The sequence below is a fragment of the Phaethon aethereus genome (genome assembly GCF_964289735.1).
Source record: "Phaethon aethereus genome assembly, chromosome: 3".
Classification (NCBI taxonomy): domain Eukaryota; kingdom Metazoa; phylum Chordata; class Aves; order Phaethontiformes; family Phaethontidae; genus Phaethon; species Phaethon aethereus.
Genome location: NC_138576.1, coordinates 23,678,388 through 23,696,642, shown reverse-complemented (window position 1 = coordinate 23,696,642; position 18,255 = coordinate 23,678,388). Strand labels below are relative to the sequence as shown.

Here is an 18,255-nt window from a genome sequence, read left to right as displayed (position 1 = left end):
GCAATGTCAGATCTGCATAACCTATGACACTTCATGTTTTCAGTCATCCATCAGGCTGCAGGGTGCGTGGGATTCGGATTTAAAGTGCTCATCAGGTGAAGAACCAAAGTGCTCGAGTATAATTAAATAGCTGTTCTGCCTATGGCTAAATACATTGCATTTGTTAAAGCAGGTAAAGAGGGGATGCGGTAGTTGGGGCTGTCTGTCTCACTGGGTTCAGACTGTTTTGACCTAAAGTAGGATTCAAACCGTGGAATTGGGTGCTGCGGGTTACTCATCTTATTGCGTCTTCACCTGAAGACTTCTAAGTGCTGGGTTGCTCGGTTGGCTCTGGAAGGTAGGTGAAGTGGAATAATTCTGTTTTAATCTATTTTAAATTAAAGCCTCTTGACTGTGGTAGTTACGACTTCTCTCTTCTGACAATGCGAGGCTTGAAAATATATTATTTTCCTTATATTCCATGGCTGGAAATTACTTATCTCTTGAGTCATGGTTTTTTTTTTATGTCTGAAGCAAGCAAGAAGGTTGTTCTTGCCATAAATGATACTGCATAGAAAAATAGTTCTAAAAAAGAATACAACTGTAAACCACAGTTCACCTTTACCTTAACATAACCATTTAAACTTAGATATACTTACCACTCACATTCATATTTCTTAAACTGTTTACAACATCACAACTGGCATTTTAAACAAGCAAGATTTTTTTTTTTTTCTCAAGGATACCCTGGAAACTCAATTGATATAACATTTTGAGAGTTTGAAATAGTACATGTAGCACAGCTCTTGAAATGAAAGAGAGAAGGTTTATAAAATAAATATTAACACGTAAAAGAACTGCTAAAATGCAATGAGTGTTCCAAAGGAGCGAGTATAACTTTTTCTTTACACATCTTGCTACAGAAGATCTAACTTTTTAAGGCTTCCGTTTTCCTTTCACCCATCACTCAAGTCCTCTTGCATTATAATTTTGCTTAGGTTTCAGAGTGTCGTTATACTGCTAACAGCAAACGTTTCTCAGTGGGCATCCCCACCACCACCAGACTTGTATGCTTCTTGGTTTCTGATGAACCTTGGAGTTTTACTGGCTGGATATCCCTGTTCATCTCCAGAAACTTGACATGACATGAGAGGCCTAATGTTATTTTGCGGTAACAAAGATGAGAAGAGTGGCAGAGCACATGGGTAAATATGTTAGCTGGGTTCTAGGAAAAGAAACTGGAGGTCAGAGAGATAAATGGGTTCTTTCTTTCCTGCTCTTTACATTTGTAGCACCTTCTACTTGGATTAGCTAATGCCTCTAGTGAATGGTGAGATGCACCCATTTATAGTTTGTTATTCTTATCCCTAATTATCACACATTTTATAAAAATATAAATAACAAAAAAGTAAGCTGGGTTCCATCTCAAGAGGTGTTTCTCGTTGTCCTCTGAGAATATATTGGATAAGTCAGGTCTCGACAAGCCCTATCCATTGTAGCTGATTGTAAGTCAGACAATAAATACAAAAAGAAGTCGTTCTTGCGGTGAGCTCAGCAAATTCTGAGGAAATCAAAAGCATTCCACTGTGCTTATGGCACAAAGAACACAACAGCAAGGGCATATTTAGTGGAGAGAATGAGACAAAAATTACCAGGTAAGTGACAAACTGTACAAGCATTTTGTTTAAAAAAGGAACTCTGCAGCATTCTGTCTTTAAAGCCGGGTTTGAGCCTCTGGGATATAGATCTCGATGCTGTCTGCACGCTCGGTGGCTGAATTCTGCCGGAAAGAGGCTGCTCTCTTTGCAGCCATTAGCCGTCTTCTGGCCTCTTGTCGCTGTCTGTCGGGTAGGTCCAGAGATTTTTCTCTTGTGATAGGGAATTTTCCTTTTGGGGGCTTCTTTGGTACAGGAGGAGGAACCTTTCTTTCTTCCTGCAATAGGGTATTAAAACTGAGGGTGAACTGCGTGCGGAAGGTACCGTCAGCAGAGCATGCAAAAATAGAAGACGTGAAATGCAAAATACTGGTTACATACATCAAGCATGCTCAATTTGTGCTCTCCAGTCATCGGGCTAATGGATTACATGAACAGCTATCCACACTAGAGACACTGACAAAACCCTGTCGTTTCAGCAACCATGAGGAATTCTGCAGCCCTGTGCCTTAAACAAGACCACGCATCCTTCTGCTGTCCTTGCGGATATCCTGCACATGCAATCTGCGTACCTCACTTTCACATGGATTTGTTTGATTTTAGCTGACACGGTATTACATTCATTATAAACAGAAACACACACTGGCTCTCCAATAAGAATTCAGCACATCCGTGTGGTCTGATCAAGAGAAAAGACTGCCTAAGATTAGCAGGACAAGATTTTTAATTAAATTAATCATACTGAGTTTAGCCTCAGCTGGATATGAGATAGCAGCTGTGTATACAAGTCTATTAGTTTAGTCTCCTCCATGAATTGCTAAATGGAAACATGCAAGCACCAGCCGGAGAGAGAACATAGGGCTAATTGTTCTGCTTGCCAGCCTGGACCATTTTAAAGAAAATTATATTGAAGAACTGTCAAATTATAAAATGAGAGTCAGTAGATTTTGGTACCAAAGTAACTGTAAATTGCTCTGCAGGTTTTAAATCAAGAATTGTTTTGAAGGATGAAATTGATATTTTTCTCCATTTAGGGACTGTGAAATATCTTATAAGGGTCTTAAAAAGACAATGTAGAATCATGCACTCATATAATAGTTTAGGTTGGAAGGGACTTCTGGGGGTGATCTTGTACAACCCCCATTCAAAGCCCAGTTGAAATCAGATGCAACTTTGAAGTTAAAGTAGGTTTTTCAACATCATATTTAATACTGGACTGAATAGCTCCAAAGACAGAGACTCCACAACTTCATATGTATAATATGGTTATTATGATCGATCTTTCTGCTGTATCACTTCTTAAAGTAATAATAATAGTCCAGAGTATGGGCTGTTCCTTATGGAGAACACAGTTAATTTGATGCACAGCAGGATTCAAATAATACAAAAATTGAACTGATGCACCTATGGTTTACAGACTCTTCATTGTTTGGTCTTTTCTTTAAAACTAATTCTGAGTCTATTACCAAAATGCATTAACCAACACTAAATAACTAAGTTTATTTAAGAACACAGTTCTATATCCTCAACTCAAAAGGAACAGTGCAGCAACCTAAGATGCTATTGCCCATGACAGCCAGCTCTTCCAGTCTTTATTTTCTCTGTCTCCTGTTTTCAGCCAGGAACATAAGGGCTCCATTCCTGTTGTCCCATCTTAATTTTTTTTTTAATTTCACTTTTAGTTGTTTCCCTCTTAGGAACACCACTGTTGCTGTCACTATAATAATTTCTTACTTCCAGTTGCCACTAGTAAGCAAGAGTTGCAAACTCACCATCCACCAACCAGCTGGCTGAAAATTAAAATCCAAGAGGAGCATGAAGAAATGAAAGAGTTGTCAAAATGCCTCCTAATTCCTCCCAAACCAAGCAAGTATTCACCTGAGGCCAACAGTATTGACTCAGACCAAATGCTGTCCTCATCTGACTGATACAATAATCAGCCAGGATAGTGGGGTGATCAAGGTGGGGAGTGGAGCTCTAGAAAGGGGAAAGGCAGTTTCAGAATCACATTGCTTTCGTGGGCAATTTGCCACCTTAGGTTTGTAAGCATCGTGGCTGGGGTCTCTCCCAGGTGGTGGAGTTGCAGGGCAGAGGTGCAGGCAGTTTGCCAGAAGTACTCTTTGTCCCCCTCAAACTTTTGTCGGCCACGCTTTTGTTTGACCTGCGCTATGTTTTGCCACGTGCTTTTATCTCACTCCTGTTCTAGTATCAGTTGTGTCGTGCAGGCAGGATTAAACACTGTCGTGCTCGGGTTTGAGCTGCCCCAAATGTAGCAGAGTGCTGAGTTTACTTTGAATTCTTGGAGTATTATCCTCAATCTGAATTAATCAGAATATATTTCAGTTCTAGTCTTTAGAATGTGAATCCAAATAATTTGAACAAAAGTGTTATGGAGTGGACTAACTTAGCAAAATCCATTTTATTTGTTATACAATTCAGTTCAACACTGTTAAAAAGGAAAAAAATCCAAAACCCTCACATCTGATGAAGGTTTCTGTGTATAAATTGGGCCATGCCAATTAGATACTTTCTAGGGTTGGAAACCTGTCATGTTTCATGATTGTATTTAACACAAGGAGACCGCAGGACTACAAACGGGGAGTAAATGGCACTGCCCATGATCGGCTTACCTTCCTTTCAGGTGATTCTATTATTTTCCATTCATTGAGTTTCAGCTGGTGCAGTTCATCAAACTTCATGCTGACATCTTCAATTGAGAGCTGCAATAAGTCCCAGAAACCTGCTAGGTCCTGGGAAGTTGGTCTCGGCATGGCACTCGGGTCCTGTCATGCACAAAGGAGAGAATATGAATAGACCAGGAGGCTTTAAAGGACGTGCTTTGAGGCAGGAAAGGCATCGCGCCAGAGCACGTTGCTACAGTGCTGCTCAGTGCTCGGGCTACGCACGCTTTACAGCTGGGAGCTGTGACTGGAACGTTGTACCTCCTACACAACCCAAACATGAATGAGTTGGACGTCACACGCGAGCCTTCCTGAATCCGTGCGGCACGGGAACTTCCTTAGCACCATATGCTGCGCTGACCTGCATTTCTAAAAAGGAACAACCCGACAGCCTCTGCCTGCTGATTATTAAAGGGAAGGGGAACGTGGTTTGTATTCTAGCTAGCATAACGTCTTTCTGGTTGAAAATTACATTCACGATAGCTGATTAGAAGGCAAAACACCACCATGAAGAAGTTGTCAGCTTATGCTGAATTCGATGTTTACATTGTCTTGCATTTTCAAAGGTGTACATAAGGTATAAAGTTTTGGTGGGTATGGTAGGATTTTATTCTCCAGGGAGTCAAATCACGCTCAGGAACTGGGAAGGCACTACCCGCAGGTGCTGCAATTAGGTGGCACTATGAGCACAAGACTTAATGGAGCAAACATTGGTGGTAACAACTAGCAAGATGACCCTCCATTTGACTATTAACCTGATGTCAGTGCTGGATAAAAATTATGTTATAAGGTAGTAGGCAGACTCTTAACCCCATGCTTTATGAGCATTGGTACTATTTCAAGAAGACAGCTTTGTCACTTTAATGAAATAAGGCTTAACTGGTAAACATGTCTGTGAAGATGATGGAGAAATACCTTTTCCCTTCTAGGACAGGAGCAAGATATTAAAATGGTCTACAGAATGGTGCTGGGAGAGATGGAGTCAAAACCAGGCCAAAGGAACTCTGGATCTCCCCCTTCCTGGGCAAAAGCTGTAATAACTAGTTTACTGTTAGAAACACTGGTGTTATTGCTGAAGCACGGCTCTGTGCCCCATCTTTTAAAAATCTAGTGAACAAAGATGTTTTAGATATTAAACACAACCCCACAGCTGACTAAAAACTGGGACATAAGTGTATTTCTATTGAATTCCTCCCTTGAATTGCACATTTCTAAGGGTCTTAAAGTAGGAATTGCTACTCAAACTTGGGTTTGCAGATTCCACTGCGGGAGCTGAGTGCCTGGAGCTGGACATGACAACATGCCCACGTGTCATGCTATCTAAACCCCTTTGGGAATCCAGGCCAAGAACCAGCCTAAAAGCCTGTCCACTTAGAAGCTGTCTTCACTAGAAAAGTCTCCTTTTCATAGGGAGCTTTGGCGACTTAATAGAACTGGCCATATAAATTATAACTGACTTCTGGGAAACATGATACAACTCAAGATTAGTGTTCACTGAAAATGGCTTAGTTGGGTAGATCCCAATTTACTCCAAAACCATTAAAAATTTGTGTCAGTGGTATTAGTTACCTTACAGAGGTCAACATCTCAGGCTTCCGGAACTGACTCCCTGTGTGAAATTTGTCCGGACGGTCCCTGACCAATATAGATTTGGCAGCAATATATCTTATACTGCAATCTGTTCTTTCCAGTCTGGAAAGACCAGACCAGTCTGGTCTCCTCAGTCCCTCTCCCCGGTTTCTTCCCAACAGCCATAAAATGATGCCACTCATTGAAATGCCATTGCCCTCTGAATCAAGGCTAGTTGCTCTTCTGTGCCTTTGTGCGCTCCTCTCTGCTCGTCGTGTTTGGGAAGATCACAGCCTCCGGCGCGGCTGCTTGCAGAGGAGTGTGCGGTGCACGACTGGACACAAGAGGGCTGCCTCCTGCTGCTGTCGCCTATGGATCCGCAGTCCACGGATAAACGCTGGCACAAACGATTGCTATTACAGCTAACGAAGTTTTGACAAGATTTGACTTAAACCTGTTTCTTCTCAGAAGCTGCTCATTTATTTGTAACTTATTTGGAATTCAGCCTTGCAGCCCTCCTTCTGAAGGAAGCCTGAAGCAAGCAGAAAGCACCTAGCCCATGCTGGAGCCGCTCTGTTTTTGCCTGCAACCATGACATACTGAGCGATGATCTCATGAGCTGAGGAGGATCTGTGCTGACTGGAGAGTATGGAGGAGGACAATTCAAAGAAAAAACAGGGTGTCACAAGAGACAATGTGAATAATGCAGAAGGGAGTAGTTATTAATCAGTGATCTTTTTTTTCCTAGTGGGAACAACACGCTGTAGGAGATAGCCAGCCAGATTCTTAAAAAAAAAATGCTTCATCGAAGCTTACATTTTTATGAATTTACCATGAGAGGCTTTGGTAAGAGATCTTAACCCAGAGCATAACCAAATGTGTCCCTTGAAGTTCTTATCACCCTTTAGAAAAAGTCCATAGGCGATAGGTGAGTTTGTTGGTTCAGTTTCAGTTTAAGTATATTCCTCTTCCTAAACCCTTGCTGCATTTTGAGTTGGCAGAAGTAAACGCTGTTGTTCTTTGTCCTACGTTTATGCTTATTGTTGTTGAAGAGTGTTAGAGTACTACTGCGTGGTAGCCCTGTAAGTGCTAGATGTTTTTGAGTAGGGGAATGCACGAACTGGCTGCTATCTGGCAGCGTTCCTGTGGGGCACCGAGATGCTGCCTTAGGAGCATATGGAAAGCCTGCTGTGGATACGCACTAAGTGAATATTTAACAACAAACTCTATCGTTAGGTGTAGGAAGAAAAGCCACAAAACATGAATGAGCTAAAAGTCCAGTTCTGCAGTTGCCGCTTTCTGCAGAGCCCATCGCTGATTTAATGGAGCTGAAGAATACTCGGAGCCTAAATCTTCAGAGTGGGATAAAGCTGCTGTGACGGAGTTCAAGGGTTTATTACGCAAATAAGAAGGACAGAAATAAAACCTTGCCAGATTTTTGGTCACGTTGTCTGCAAAGCTGTAGATTTCTCCTCGTGCTCCTATTGCTTTTGCAGTAACGGCTTGCTCGCGCTTCCAACGGCGGACGGCTGCGCTCAGCAGGCGCCGCGCCTGTTATTACGGTCACGCTCTCGAGCACAAGCGCCGGACCCACTTGAAGATAAATGGAGTGGAGTGGAGGTTAGGCCCTCCGAATCTTAGTTTGCACAGCTTAATCAATCAGGTAATGGAGGGTACTTGGAAATTCGCAGTGAGAAACTTTTAGGCATTTATGGAGATTTCCTCCTTTCGCTACGAAACAAATGACTAGGTAGGGAGCACGGATTATACATTTGATATTACAAACGTGGTCACCTCCTGCTTGCCTGACTTTGCATATTTCCTCTGTCGTTCTGTAACAGCTATTAAAATTCTTGTTTTGACAGTGTCTTTGAAGTGGATAATTGGATTCTTTCCTAATGAGGACCATATATCTTATAATTTTCTATCAGAAGGTAGGTCATTTTTGGTGTGACTTTCTCCATAATATTTGATCGCAGTTTCAGGAATTCTGGATGTTTAACTTTATGGATGGAAAGTAGCAAGTTGGTCTCTGCAGAATGAGTGTTTTGCCTTAAAAGGTTATGTGGTGAATACTAACAAGTAAAGAAATGTATCTAACCAGACATATAGGTCATGTTTGCCATCATGCATGCAACAGAATTCAGCGCTTTTAATATGTGAGGTGTAGTGGCAGTCAAAAGGTGAAAGTTACACTTGATTTTCGAGTGAGCCAAAGAAAGGTGTTCTACCACTAGCTGTAGGTAGAAGAATTACGTTCTTCTATTGATTAGGATCATCATGCCACAACGTTGGTATCACTGATGGCTGATGTCATATTAATGAAGATAACATTTAGAATTGAATTATTTGCTAATGGACTTCCAGAACGATAGCAGTAACTCTCATAAGTAATATACCGCATCTGCTCCTTTAGCCCTAGGACATCTTACATATAATTGGCAATGCAAATTATGAAACCCAATTTTATGAACATTATATATATTCCCATTTCCAAGATCAGTCCTACTTTCACATAGGTAGAAAGCTGGATCACGTATTCTCCGCTATTCTGCTATTTTACTATTCTCCACTTACTGTAATGTGAAAAATTTCTCCTTTCTTACCAGAAATATAGTTACTATTTTAGGGTATTACAAAAAGAAACCATAATATTATGTCTCAGGAAACTTGCTTCTGTTCCCTTGTAATTTTTTTCTTTAATAAAGGCATCAAAAAAAGAAAAGACAAAACACAGCCAGCCTGAAATTACTGAAATTACATTTGCTTTGACAAAAAAATGTACTAACACCATACTTAAGGATTTAGTTAAAAAAAAAAAAAAGGAGCAGTAGGACAAAATGTGAGACGTGCTACTGTTTGTGTACGCTACACTTGTTTTACCCTTATTTTTGTTGTTGCCTCTGAAATAAAAATATTAAATTCTAAAATTTAAAGTTATGTTTTATGGAATATCTATGGATAAGTAGCCTTAAGCTCTTCAAGAATGGCCAGACATGGTGACTTACCAGATTTTGCTGACAAAGCCAATAAAATTGCTGGAATTTCTGAGACATGAGGAGCTGAGCACTTCCAACAGCACTTCGGATCTTACCTAGGACTAAGTATACAGACAGGTTATTACCAATAGACGTCTTTTGGCAGTAAAGGCAAAATACAGCTCAAAAAACATGTAGATGAAATTACAGTTTATTTTATAAGGGAAGTAAATATTTGGTTTTGTTGCTTGTGATAATATATATACAGTATTTTTGAAAAAGATGGAGATACAGGAAAGCTCTGTGGCACCTTACCCTTTGGCAATAACAAATGATATATTAATAACTCAGAACAGCTAAGACTGTATTTACTCAAGGAAGTAGGAAAAAAACAAGGGAATATAGACAGATTTCTGAAGTGGGCATACATACATATGTTTTTGAGAACAATCTTAGATTTCCGAGTAAATTATACCACCACTCCCATTTACATTTGCTCATGTAAATTGAATGCCGTTGAAATAGTCTTGCCTCAAGAACCAGTTAAATGCCTGTTCCCTTTGATGTCAAATGGAGCTTTACATGTACCTTAGATAATATCTTCTGGTTCTGCAGTCACAAATGACTTCACTCAGTTGTGTGTGTGATGTGGTGAGCACTCTTTATCCTGTCTGTTCTGGGGGTAAGGGTAACACATTAAACTATAACATAAGATACTCCTACCATAAGAATGGGATCCTCAGAGGAATCACGTCTCTGAGACATGTCTTGGTACCCCCATTAGGAGTTACAGGTTGCCTACCCAGGAAAATACACAAAGTCCTAAGCACAAGAGCTTCTGAAAAAGTGGGTCACAAGCGGATGTTCCAGGACTTTGCTCAATCATGATCAGCTCCCATGGTTCGTTGGGCTTTCCCCACTGTCAGTGTACTTGCCATTTACAGCGTGCGTAAGCACTGGAGAAAGGGACCAAATTCGTTTTACTTGACTTTGCTTCCGAGAGTCACCCACCTAAATCAAAATTTCTGGCTGCTCTGTAATCAGTAATCTGAGTTGAAACTCAGCCACGTTAGGCACTTATTTTAGATGAGCTGAATCTCTACTTGGAGACGCCTTTTTCTTTCTGTTGACTGGAGTGCCTAAGAGGACTGGCTGATCCCTAGGACACGAACTCCTCCTGGACTCCCACGTTAGCTGGGATAAATACCATACTTTGGTAGGCAGCAATATAATTCCTACACCTCCTTCCTACACATCCTTTCCTACACTTCCTTTCCTCCACATCCATCTCGATGCTGAAAAAGCAACACTGTAAAAAACATTATAAGCTGCGGTTTCAATGGAAGACTGATTTTATCTGGAGAATTTCCAGACCTTTAAATAATGTTTAGGGTAAAGATAGAGAGAGGTAGGGATAGGGGTGAGGCAGTAACTACGCTGACGTCTTTTAATTCAGTTTGAGGAAACCAAATTGGTAATTGAAACAGGATGTAGAGAGTGGAATGAAACTACAATAGTACAGCAGAATGGATTTGCAGCCTGCGATATAGAAAACATAAAACTCTGGCAGGGCTTAACATTTTGTTGTTATTTAGAAATAAATATAGGAGGGGACTGAGAGGCATGTGAAAACAATATTTGGTAGTAGGTATTACATTTTAATTCTGCTTTCTCTAGACCTGTGAATCATCTACTTAACCACAAGAAGCAGCAAGAGATAATTTGGAAGTTTTAGGCTCCAGTTCTGTGGAAACATACAAACTCTCTAACTTTAAAAGTGTGTGTTAATGTGTGGAGCTGTGGTTCTCAAACTCCGTTCCATTTTCTGTTAGACAAACAGTATAGCTGTGCCACAACACTAAATTAAACAGCAATATGCATAATTCATCAGTCCTGTGTGGCACCCATTTGTGAAAGGGTTAAGTGGTTCAGGGCTGCATGAGTAGTTCACTGGGGTTTAGTTGGTCAGATGAAATAAAACTTTTTAATTGGTTTGGGTTTTTTGACCACCAAACCCCTCATTTTCCTCTACAGAGTTATTGGCATATGGAAAGTGGCGTTTTAGGTGTTAAAACCTGAATAAACATACAAACACCCGAATAAAAAAGAAATGTTTCTTTTGGTCTTCTGAAAAAAATTGCTTTAATTTGGCTTTCAGCATTTCTAATAAAGGCAAAGACTTAAGTGACAAACAGCCGTGTACCCTTTCCCTTCGGTGCTCTGTAGCTCAGGACATAAGACAAACTCCCAGTGTGGGGACAGAGTCCCTTTTTGCCTGGATGCAGAATTGTGCTGTAGCAGGTCCCCGACATCGCCTATTCATCGAATCATAGAACCATAGAATCTTTGGCTTGAAAGAGACCTTTAAAAGTCACCTAGTCCAACCCCCCTGGGGTTGGGACATCTTCAACTAGACCAGGTTGCTGAGAGCCCCGTCCAACCTGACGCTATTTCCATGTTATGTTCAGCTGGGCAGAAAGAGAGTGAGGATGGTTCTGTTGGCTGATGGTTGTAGTGCTTGTCTTAGAATGAATAAAGTTCAGGTTTAGTTTCCTCTGCTGAATTTTGTAGTTCATAGCTCAGACACACAGCCTGAGTAAGGGGCATTAGTTTTAGTCCTACTGCAGTAATGTAGATCTTGACAGAATCTATATGTGACTGGTATTTTCTAGTGAATCTCACAGTTACCCCAGCCCCCGTATTAAATAAACATTTGTTTTATCTTCGTTATCCTGAAGGATCGTGTCAACAAGCGTTGGTGATTTAAAGCCCAGTCAGACCAGATGAGACTTAGGCACTGGCAATACAGCATTTTGGTGTGATACACATCTGTCGGGGATGTAAGAGGGTGGCTCTGGGCCACTCGCATGTGTCACTGAGTCACAGTGGTGAATACACATGTATAATTACAGCCCTACCATTTACTAACTCTATTTCAATTTCAGTAAGTACATCAGATGTAATAAAACATAGAAGTTAGAATCTCTCATATTCATGCTACTCTGCTTTGATGTAATTAAATTAAAGTATTAATACACTTCAATTCATAATCTTTAGCACAATATTAATAGACAGCCAAAGCCTTGTTATTAATTTCATGCATTGGGGAATTATTCTGATGAGTGCAGATTGATTATCTCCATGAAAGAATGATGAATGTTAGAGACTGGAGAGATTTAGATGTTTGGTGATGCCTAGAAGATTTTGCTTGTAAATAAAAGATGATAAAATCTACCAACACACATACATATATATAATTTTCATGTAATCCACATACCTCCCTCCATTAAGCTAATGATATATTTACTTGAATGTCAGGAAAGGGTCACACAACATTAATTCTGCTCCCTGAAGCACATGAAGCACTCCATTTTTGTTGTGTGGTCCTCTATGGCTTCTACTCCGAAGACATACAAAGCCCTGACCATGACTTCAGTAGAAGCAGACTCAGGATTTATATCCTGGATAGAGGTTGTGTAAATTGCCTGTATACAACATGTACAATTAACACAATGGTGTCTTTTCCCCAGCAATAAGCATATTACAAAATTGCAAGTAGTATATATGTGTTGTATTGCTTAAGAAATGCTACAAAATCTTGTAATTGAAAATGGTTTCACATCACAAAGGTGGAGGGGGAAAATTTAGATCTATATTGGTGAAACAAAGATTATAGTCTGATGCTGTAACTCTATTCTTGACAGGTTAACAGCTTTGCTTAATTGTGCCACTGCTGCTCCAGCAATGAGAAACTACTAACAATCAATCTGCTTCTGGCATTCATTACTGTTTATTTAAATGACGTGTTTTAATTTAAATTTTCATCCCATTTGGTTGTTCCATTTTTTTCTATACTCATAATTAAATTGCTCCACAAACAATCTGAGACAATATGCCTGGAAAAAATATTCAAACTGGCATTTAGTTCATTCTCGTAACTCAAAGCAGGGCATGATATTTGTCTAAGCTCTAAAGCTAAATTAGTAATCTTCAGAAATATATGTCTCTCTCACTATCAACACAGCAGGTAGGCATAATAATAAATGTATAATGTTCAGAGTGAGATGATATTTTAGGACAGCACAGCTACCAGTTGGCAGTGCTCTGGAGGGTCGGTAGGGCAATGGGACTCAGTGCAAATTTGCTTTTTACCTCAGTGGAGCCGAGTTCAAAGAGGAGAACATTTGAGTAGAACAATACAAATGCTAGGAGGAATTCTCAGATTCCACGCTATGGTACTGTCTTTTATTGACTTTAAAGACCGTTTCAGGGCAATTAAGACATTCTGTAGTCATTCACAACACTCCAAATGTAAATTTCAATAGTGCCTGAAGGATAGGTTCGTGAAAAGCATTAGGAAATTATGATGTCAGTAATTTCTCTTTGGTTAAAAGATAACCCATATTTGGTCAAACACCTAAGAAAGCTTTTATGGATGATTAATTGATGAATATACTAAAATACATTGGTTGTGAGGTTTTTTTGTTTGTTTGTTTGTTTTGTTTTTCAAAGTATGGGAGATTTAATTCTATGTTTTCTGTTACTATTTGGCTGTGTTAGTAAAGCCTTTACAAGTACTGTGGAAATATCAGCCAGAGGATTATCAAGGAAAAATCCAGCACCCGTAGAATGAAGGGGTGAGGGGAGAGAAGGGTGATATTTTGAGCTCTCACTCCCCCTAATGCCTTTTTTCCCCCCTAGAAATCACTTTACTATGTAGCTATGCCAGCAGAGCTCCTAACCACGATGCAGAAGGTACCAGCAAAACAACTTTTCTGCATTGTAACTATACTATAGTTAATATTTTTTCACCTATCTTAACATTTTTACATGAGCCAAGCATGTGGCATCCAGGAGCCCGGGACGTCTTCCTTTTCCCTCTGCCAGACCTTGCCCACAGGCTGCGGGCAAGGGGCTGCGGCTCCCCACGGGCTCCCTGCGCCGGTCTCCCTGCTCCCACCACAGAGCTCAAGGGCAGCAGAGTCCTGGCCTTCAGTAGCTTTCTGACAACGGAGAGCGTTTTTCTTGTCATCACCTACACACCAGTAAGAGTCAAATGCAATTTTTGGAGTGTAAAACTGAAACTCCGGTCAGCACCCTTGAGAAACACGTTTCTTCACTTGAAGGCACCCTGCTAGTGCAAACGATCGGATGACTTACCCTGGGAACAGTTACAGCCACATCAATATTTTATATCTGTATCTATGTATGTTATAATAAACAATGAGAACACAAACAACTGCCCCCACAAACAATATATGAACTTTGCAGAGACTCCAAAATACAATTCATGGCAACTGACCAAATAAACAAATTCTGTGAAAAGAAAGAGAGAGAGGTTATTTTTGCTGCAGTGATTATCTCCTCCTTTTCTAAGACCTGATGAGTGAAGTTCTTAAAACAACATTATGGGAGAAAAGCTACAGTGAAAGAGAAAATCAATAAAGCAATCAGACAGCTTTCTGTGATCTCAGGGCTATTGTGTTAACACAAAAAATGAAATTGTTTTCTAAAATGCAGTTCTATTTTAACTCTTCCCATGATTAAAACAAAACAGAAATGGTATCATAAAGACAGCCTTCTCCTAGGAGATGCAAAGCTATATTTGGTCTTCAGGTACAACTAATATACCTAGGCCAAAAATAAATGATTCAGCATTAACAATGACAGTTTGAATGTGCAAACTTCGCTGTGAAGTGTTTAGGGAATAGTAGCTCCTGCTGGAAGATGGAAAAACATTTAGTTGCTTCTGTCTCCTCCATTTGTGTGCATTTTTTTCAGGGAACTGCCAAATGCTTATGTATGTCAAGATACACTTCACGCTGGGATATCATTAAACTTTAGTTCTTGTGGATACATACATTTTAACCTCCATAGCTCAAAGTGGGGATACAAAATGTGTCAAAGAGTCAACAGGAAAAAAATTATTCACACTGAAATTTTAAAATGCTGTGAAGCTCATTCCATTGGCGAAAATAATTCTTTGATAACTTCTTTTTACTTGATGTAAGTGATATTAGGTGAAGGGATACCATTTCAAAGATAATGTAATTTGGAAATTGTTTGAGGAAGATCTCTTGAAATGAGTCACATAAAATGGAAAATCTGAAGTCTGGGTGTCACTTTTGGCAATGAGCTGAAGACAAACATCTGATTTTGCATATGCTATATATACATATTCTATAATAATTTCTCTAACCTATTAGGGAGGTCAAAATGTTCCTCCAACACAAGTAATTAACCCATTTTGGTTAATTTAAAAAGGGGATTTCAAGGGTCCATTTCAGTTGTGTTTTAGTAACTCTGTATCAGGGAATTGCTCTTTCTTTTTTCTTACATGATAGAGTCACTCTGCAAATGGGGAAACATAAAATCCTGATATTCCGTTTCATTTTCCAAATGAAATGTTCTAGATTAAAAGGGTGTCACTAACTCTGAAAGTTAATAAAAATTACTGAAGTCCAGTTTGTCTTCACATCCTCTGTACTGTTTACTGAAAACTATCTCCCGAATTGCCGTTTCCCCGTGCAGCAAGGAGTTTCAGAGTGTTTCTGGAGTGCAAGAGCACAGCTTCACATGGTGGGAGCGAGGAAGTTCTGCACCTGGGAACGTGTAGTCAGCTAAATCCGCTCCTCCGACTTTTCCTAACATGGTGCACAGCTTGATATTCCAGAGGATAACACCGCTAACTGCCGGGCTGTGTCTCCGAGTGAGCAAGCAGTCCCGACGTGAGAATGTTTCCCCGGCTCATCCCATGTGGCTGCAGATTTGATTAGGGGCTGTGCATGAGGAAGAGCTTGCAGAGGGAGGAGGCAGGAAAAGTCCACCCCTTGCCTGGGGACCCCTCACTGGCCTCCTAGGGAAAGAGAGGGGCTAACGGTCTGTGTGTTTCTCCCCTTTGGTCCCTGAAAATTTTACTCTTCCCAAGGAGATTAAAGTCTTGCTCTTTGAACTTCTGCTTCAGATCGTAAGCACTGATGTCCCCACACCAGTAACAGGCAACCTTGGAAGCAGGTGCTTTGGGATACTTAATGACAGCAGAGAAATGTCTGTATTCAGCAGTGCAAAGATTTGGGGAGTTCGAAAAATAAGACTTATACGGTAAAAAGAAGTATTAAGAAAATATGCATTGTGAAAGAAGGCTTGGAAATCCTCACACAGGCTAAGCAAAACAAAATATTTTATTATTCGTACTTCAACAGCCCCTAGGAGGGTATTAATGTCTTCGCAGTACCAATGCAAAGGGAAAATTCTCAGCTCAGCCCTGCCATGATGAAAATAAGGACAAAAACCTGCACTCCAGAAAGCACTGGCAGCTGAAGGAAGAAAAACAGCTTTATGCTCTCCCCCACCCCAAATCCTGTGTTGTTACTTGGCAGACTTATGCACAATATAGTGGAGAAATGACTGTAAAAAAAAAAATGATGAGGTAAAAACATAGGCATTATTTCTTTTGAAAAGGTCAGCACAAGAAATAGAAATTGGCCTTTTAGTCACCATGCAGGCCTGGCCCAAGACCTGAGGGTGCATCATAGCAAGAACTCGATGAGGGGGAAAGAAGACAATCAGGGAAGAGTATTTGGAGGTGATGGTGAGATTTGCGAGAGTGCAGGAAAAGATGCTAGTAAGAAAACTTAACATGAACTAATTTGTGATCTGAGAAAATCTTGGCTGAGACAATAATTCAGATAGGCAGGGATTGAAATATTTATAAAACTGAGCCTGAAGAACAGGGATAATTGACCTCAGAGGGAATCACAGGGAGCTGGCTACTGAGTGCTAGGACCACTTTGATATATTACTATCATTAGTGCTGGGTTGGATCTTGTTCCAAAATAGTCTACATTATTTTTCACTTTATCCCGTCACTCCTTTCAAGGTGTCCAGAGGACGTGAGAGAATAATAATGATTCTTGACAAAATTGTAATAAGAAAATGCAGCTGAACTATCTAATAGTGCATATTGCAACTGCAAAAGTGCTTTGACTATTGTTCTTGCTGACTCCTTTCCATTCTTCCAACAGACCCTTTATGATAGGCAGAACTGCCTGTAAATGAATGAAGACATTTAAAAAATGATTGTTCATTAATAAGAGGCAAATTCTCAGGTTTCAGGAAAACCATAAAAAAATGTTGATGTAGGACCACCTTGTGTGCTCTGGCAAAGGCTCAAGCACTGGAGCCATAGAGGTGAGTGGGAAGAATGTGTCAGAGCAGGAGCTGTGGATGGAGCTGTTGCACCATTTGAGCAATATCTAATGCCAGACTTTGATCCTCTGATGACTCTACAGTTGGCTTCTCCATTACTTCTACAAAACCTGGGAAGTGCCAGCTTGCACAGTCAGTTGCAGGACAGGGCTCTTATATCTTGTGGTTCTGTTGGGTGTCTTTGGTACTACAAAATGAGTAAGGAAAAACTACAGACAGCAACCTCATCCTAACAGATTTCTTATTTTAGTAGACATCTGTAAGAAAAGATACTGAAATATTCTTACTTTCTTCAGAAAGATCATTTTCTTCTGCTTCTCTTTCCATTTCTTTACACCATCCTTCCATTCTCTTAGTTTCAGTGTGTAGCAACTTCATAAACCAAGATCCATCCCGTCGACACGGAGACATTCGACCAGTCTCTACTGTCTCAATGGCTGGCTCTAGCCAGGGTTCTGGTGGTGGAAGGTTTGAGGTGTCAACTGGGGTCCTATAATCTTCTCTGTAACTGAAGAGTCCCTGTGTCCGTACAGTTCTCACTGCGCTGTATTGGGTGGGTGTGCTGGGCTCTGAGTGCTGCTGGAACGACGAGCCAAACTGAAGTCCCTTGTCCTCCATAGTGATGTGTCCTGGAAAGCCCTCCAGTTCCAGGTCAGCCTGGACAGCTGCTGTTACACTGTTTGAGCGCTTGAATCGTCCGTGTCTTCGTGAAGAGGGAGAAAAGAAAAGAGATTAAGAGATATAAATACATATGTGATTATGCAGAGGCACAGAATAGTGTTTCAGTGAATGGATTCTGGTTTTCTCTTTGGACTTTATGTTAAGTATTTTTTCACTAAAATAAGACTGTGAGTGACAACAGAGAGAAAAATGAAAATGCATAGTGACATCATTGATCTGAGCAAAGATACAAAATAAAATAATTTAAATTATCTCTGGAAGCAAATATTGATTTACTCTCATACTACAAAATACTGTGTATCATTACTAAATGAACTGGAACTAACTAGCAGAACTGCAGGATTACAAGTCTCGATAGAGGTCTGTAAAGTAGATGTATAAAAAAAATTCAAATATTAAGAATTGTAATTAGACAAAATCTGAACATCTGTTAAGTCAGGACTGTTGAGAATCCTTTAATAAAAGAAAAATAGTAGCAGCAGGTTTAAGACTGTGATATTTTTT

At 40.2% G+C, this 18,255-nt stretch overlaps 1 protein-coding gene across 1 annotated transcript in view; it reads right to left on the bottom strand.

Moving 5' to 3' along the window:
• Window positions 1-1,693: 1,693 nt before the first annotated feature.
• DLGAP2 (DLG associated protein 2) overlaps window positions 1,694-18,255 on the bottom strand; it is a gene marked incomplete at its 3' end in the record, with an annotated part of 84,541 nt that continues 67,979 nt past the window's right edge. Inside the window, exons 7-10 of the mRNA XM_081997732.1 lie at window positions 17,358-17,773; window positions 8,893-8,984; window positions 4,265-4,417; window positions 1,694-1,912 (exon numbers count right to left, since the gene is read on the bottom strand). Of these exons, the coding sequence (XP_081853858.1) occupies window positions 1,694-1,912; window positions 4,265-4,417; window positions 8,893-8,984; window positions 17,358-17,773 (880 nt within the window). The remainder of the gene's footprint in view (window positions 1,913-4,264; window positions 4,418-8,892; window positions 8,985-17,357; window positions 17,774-18,255) is intronic.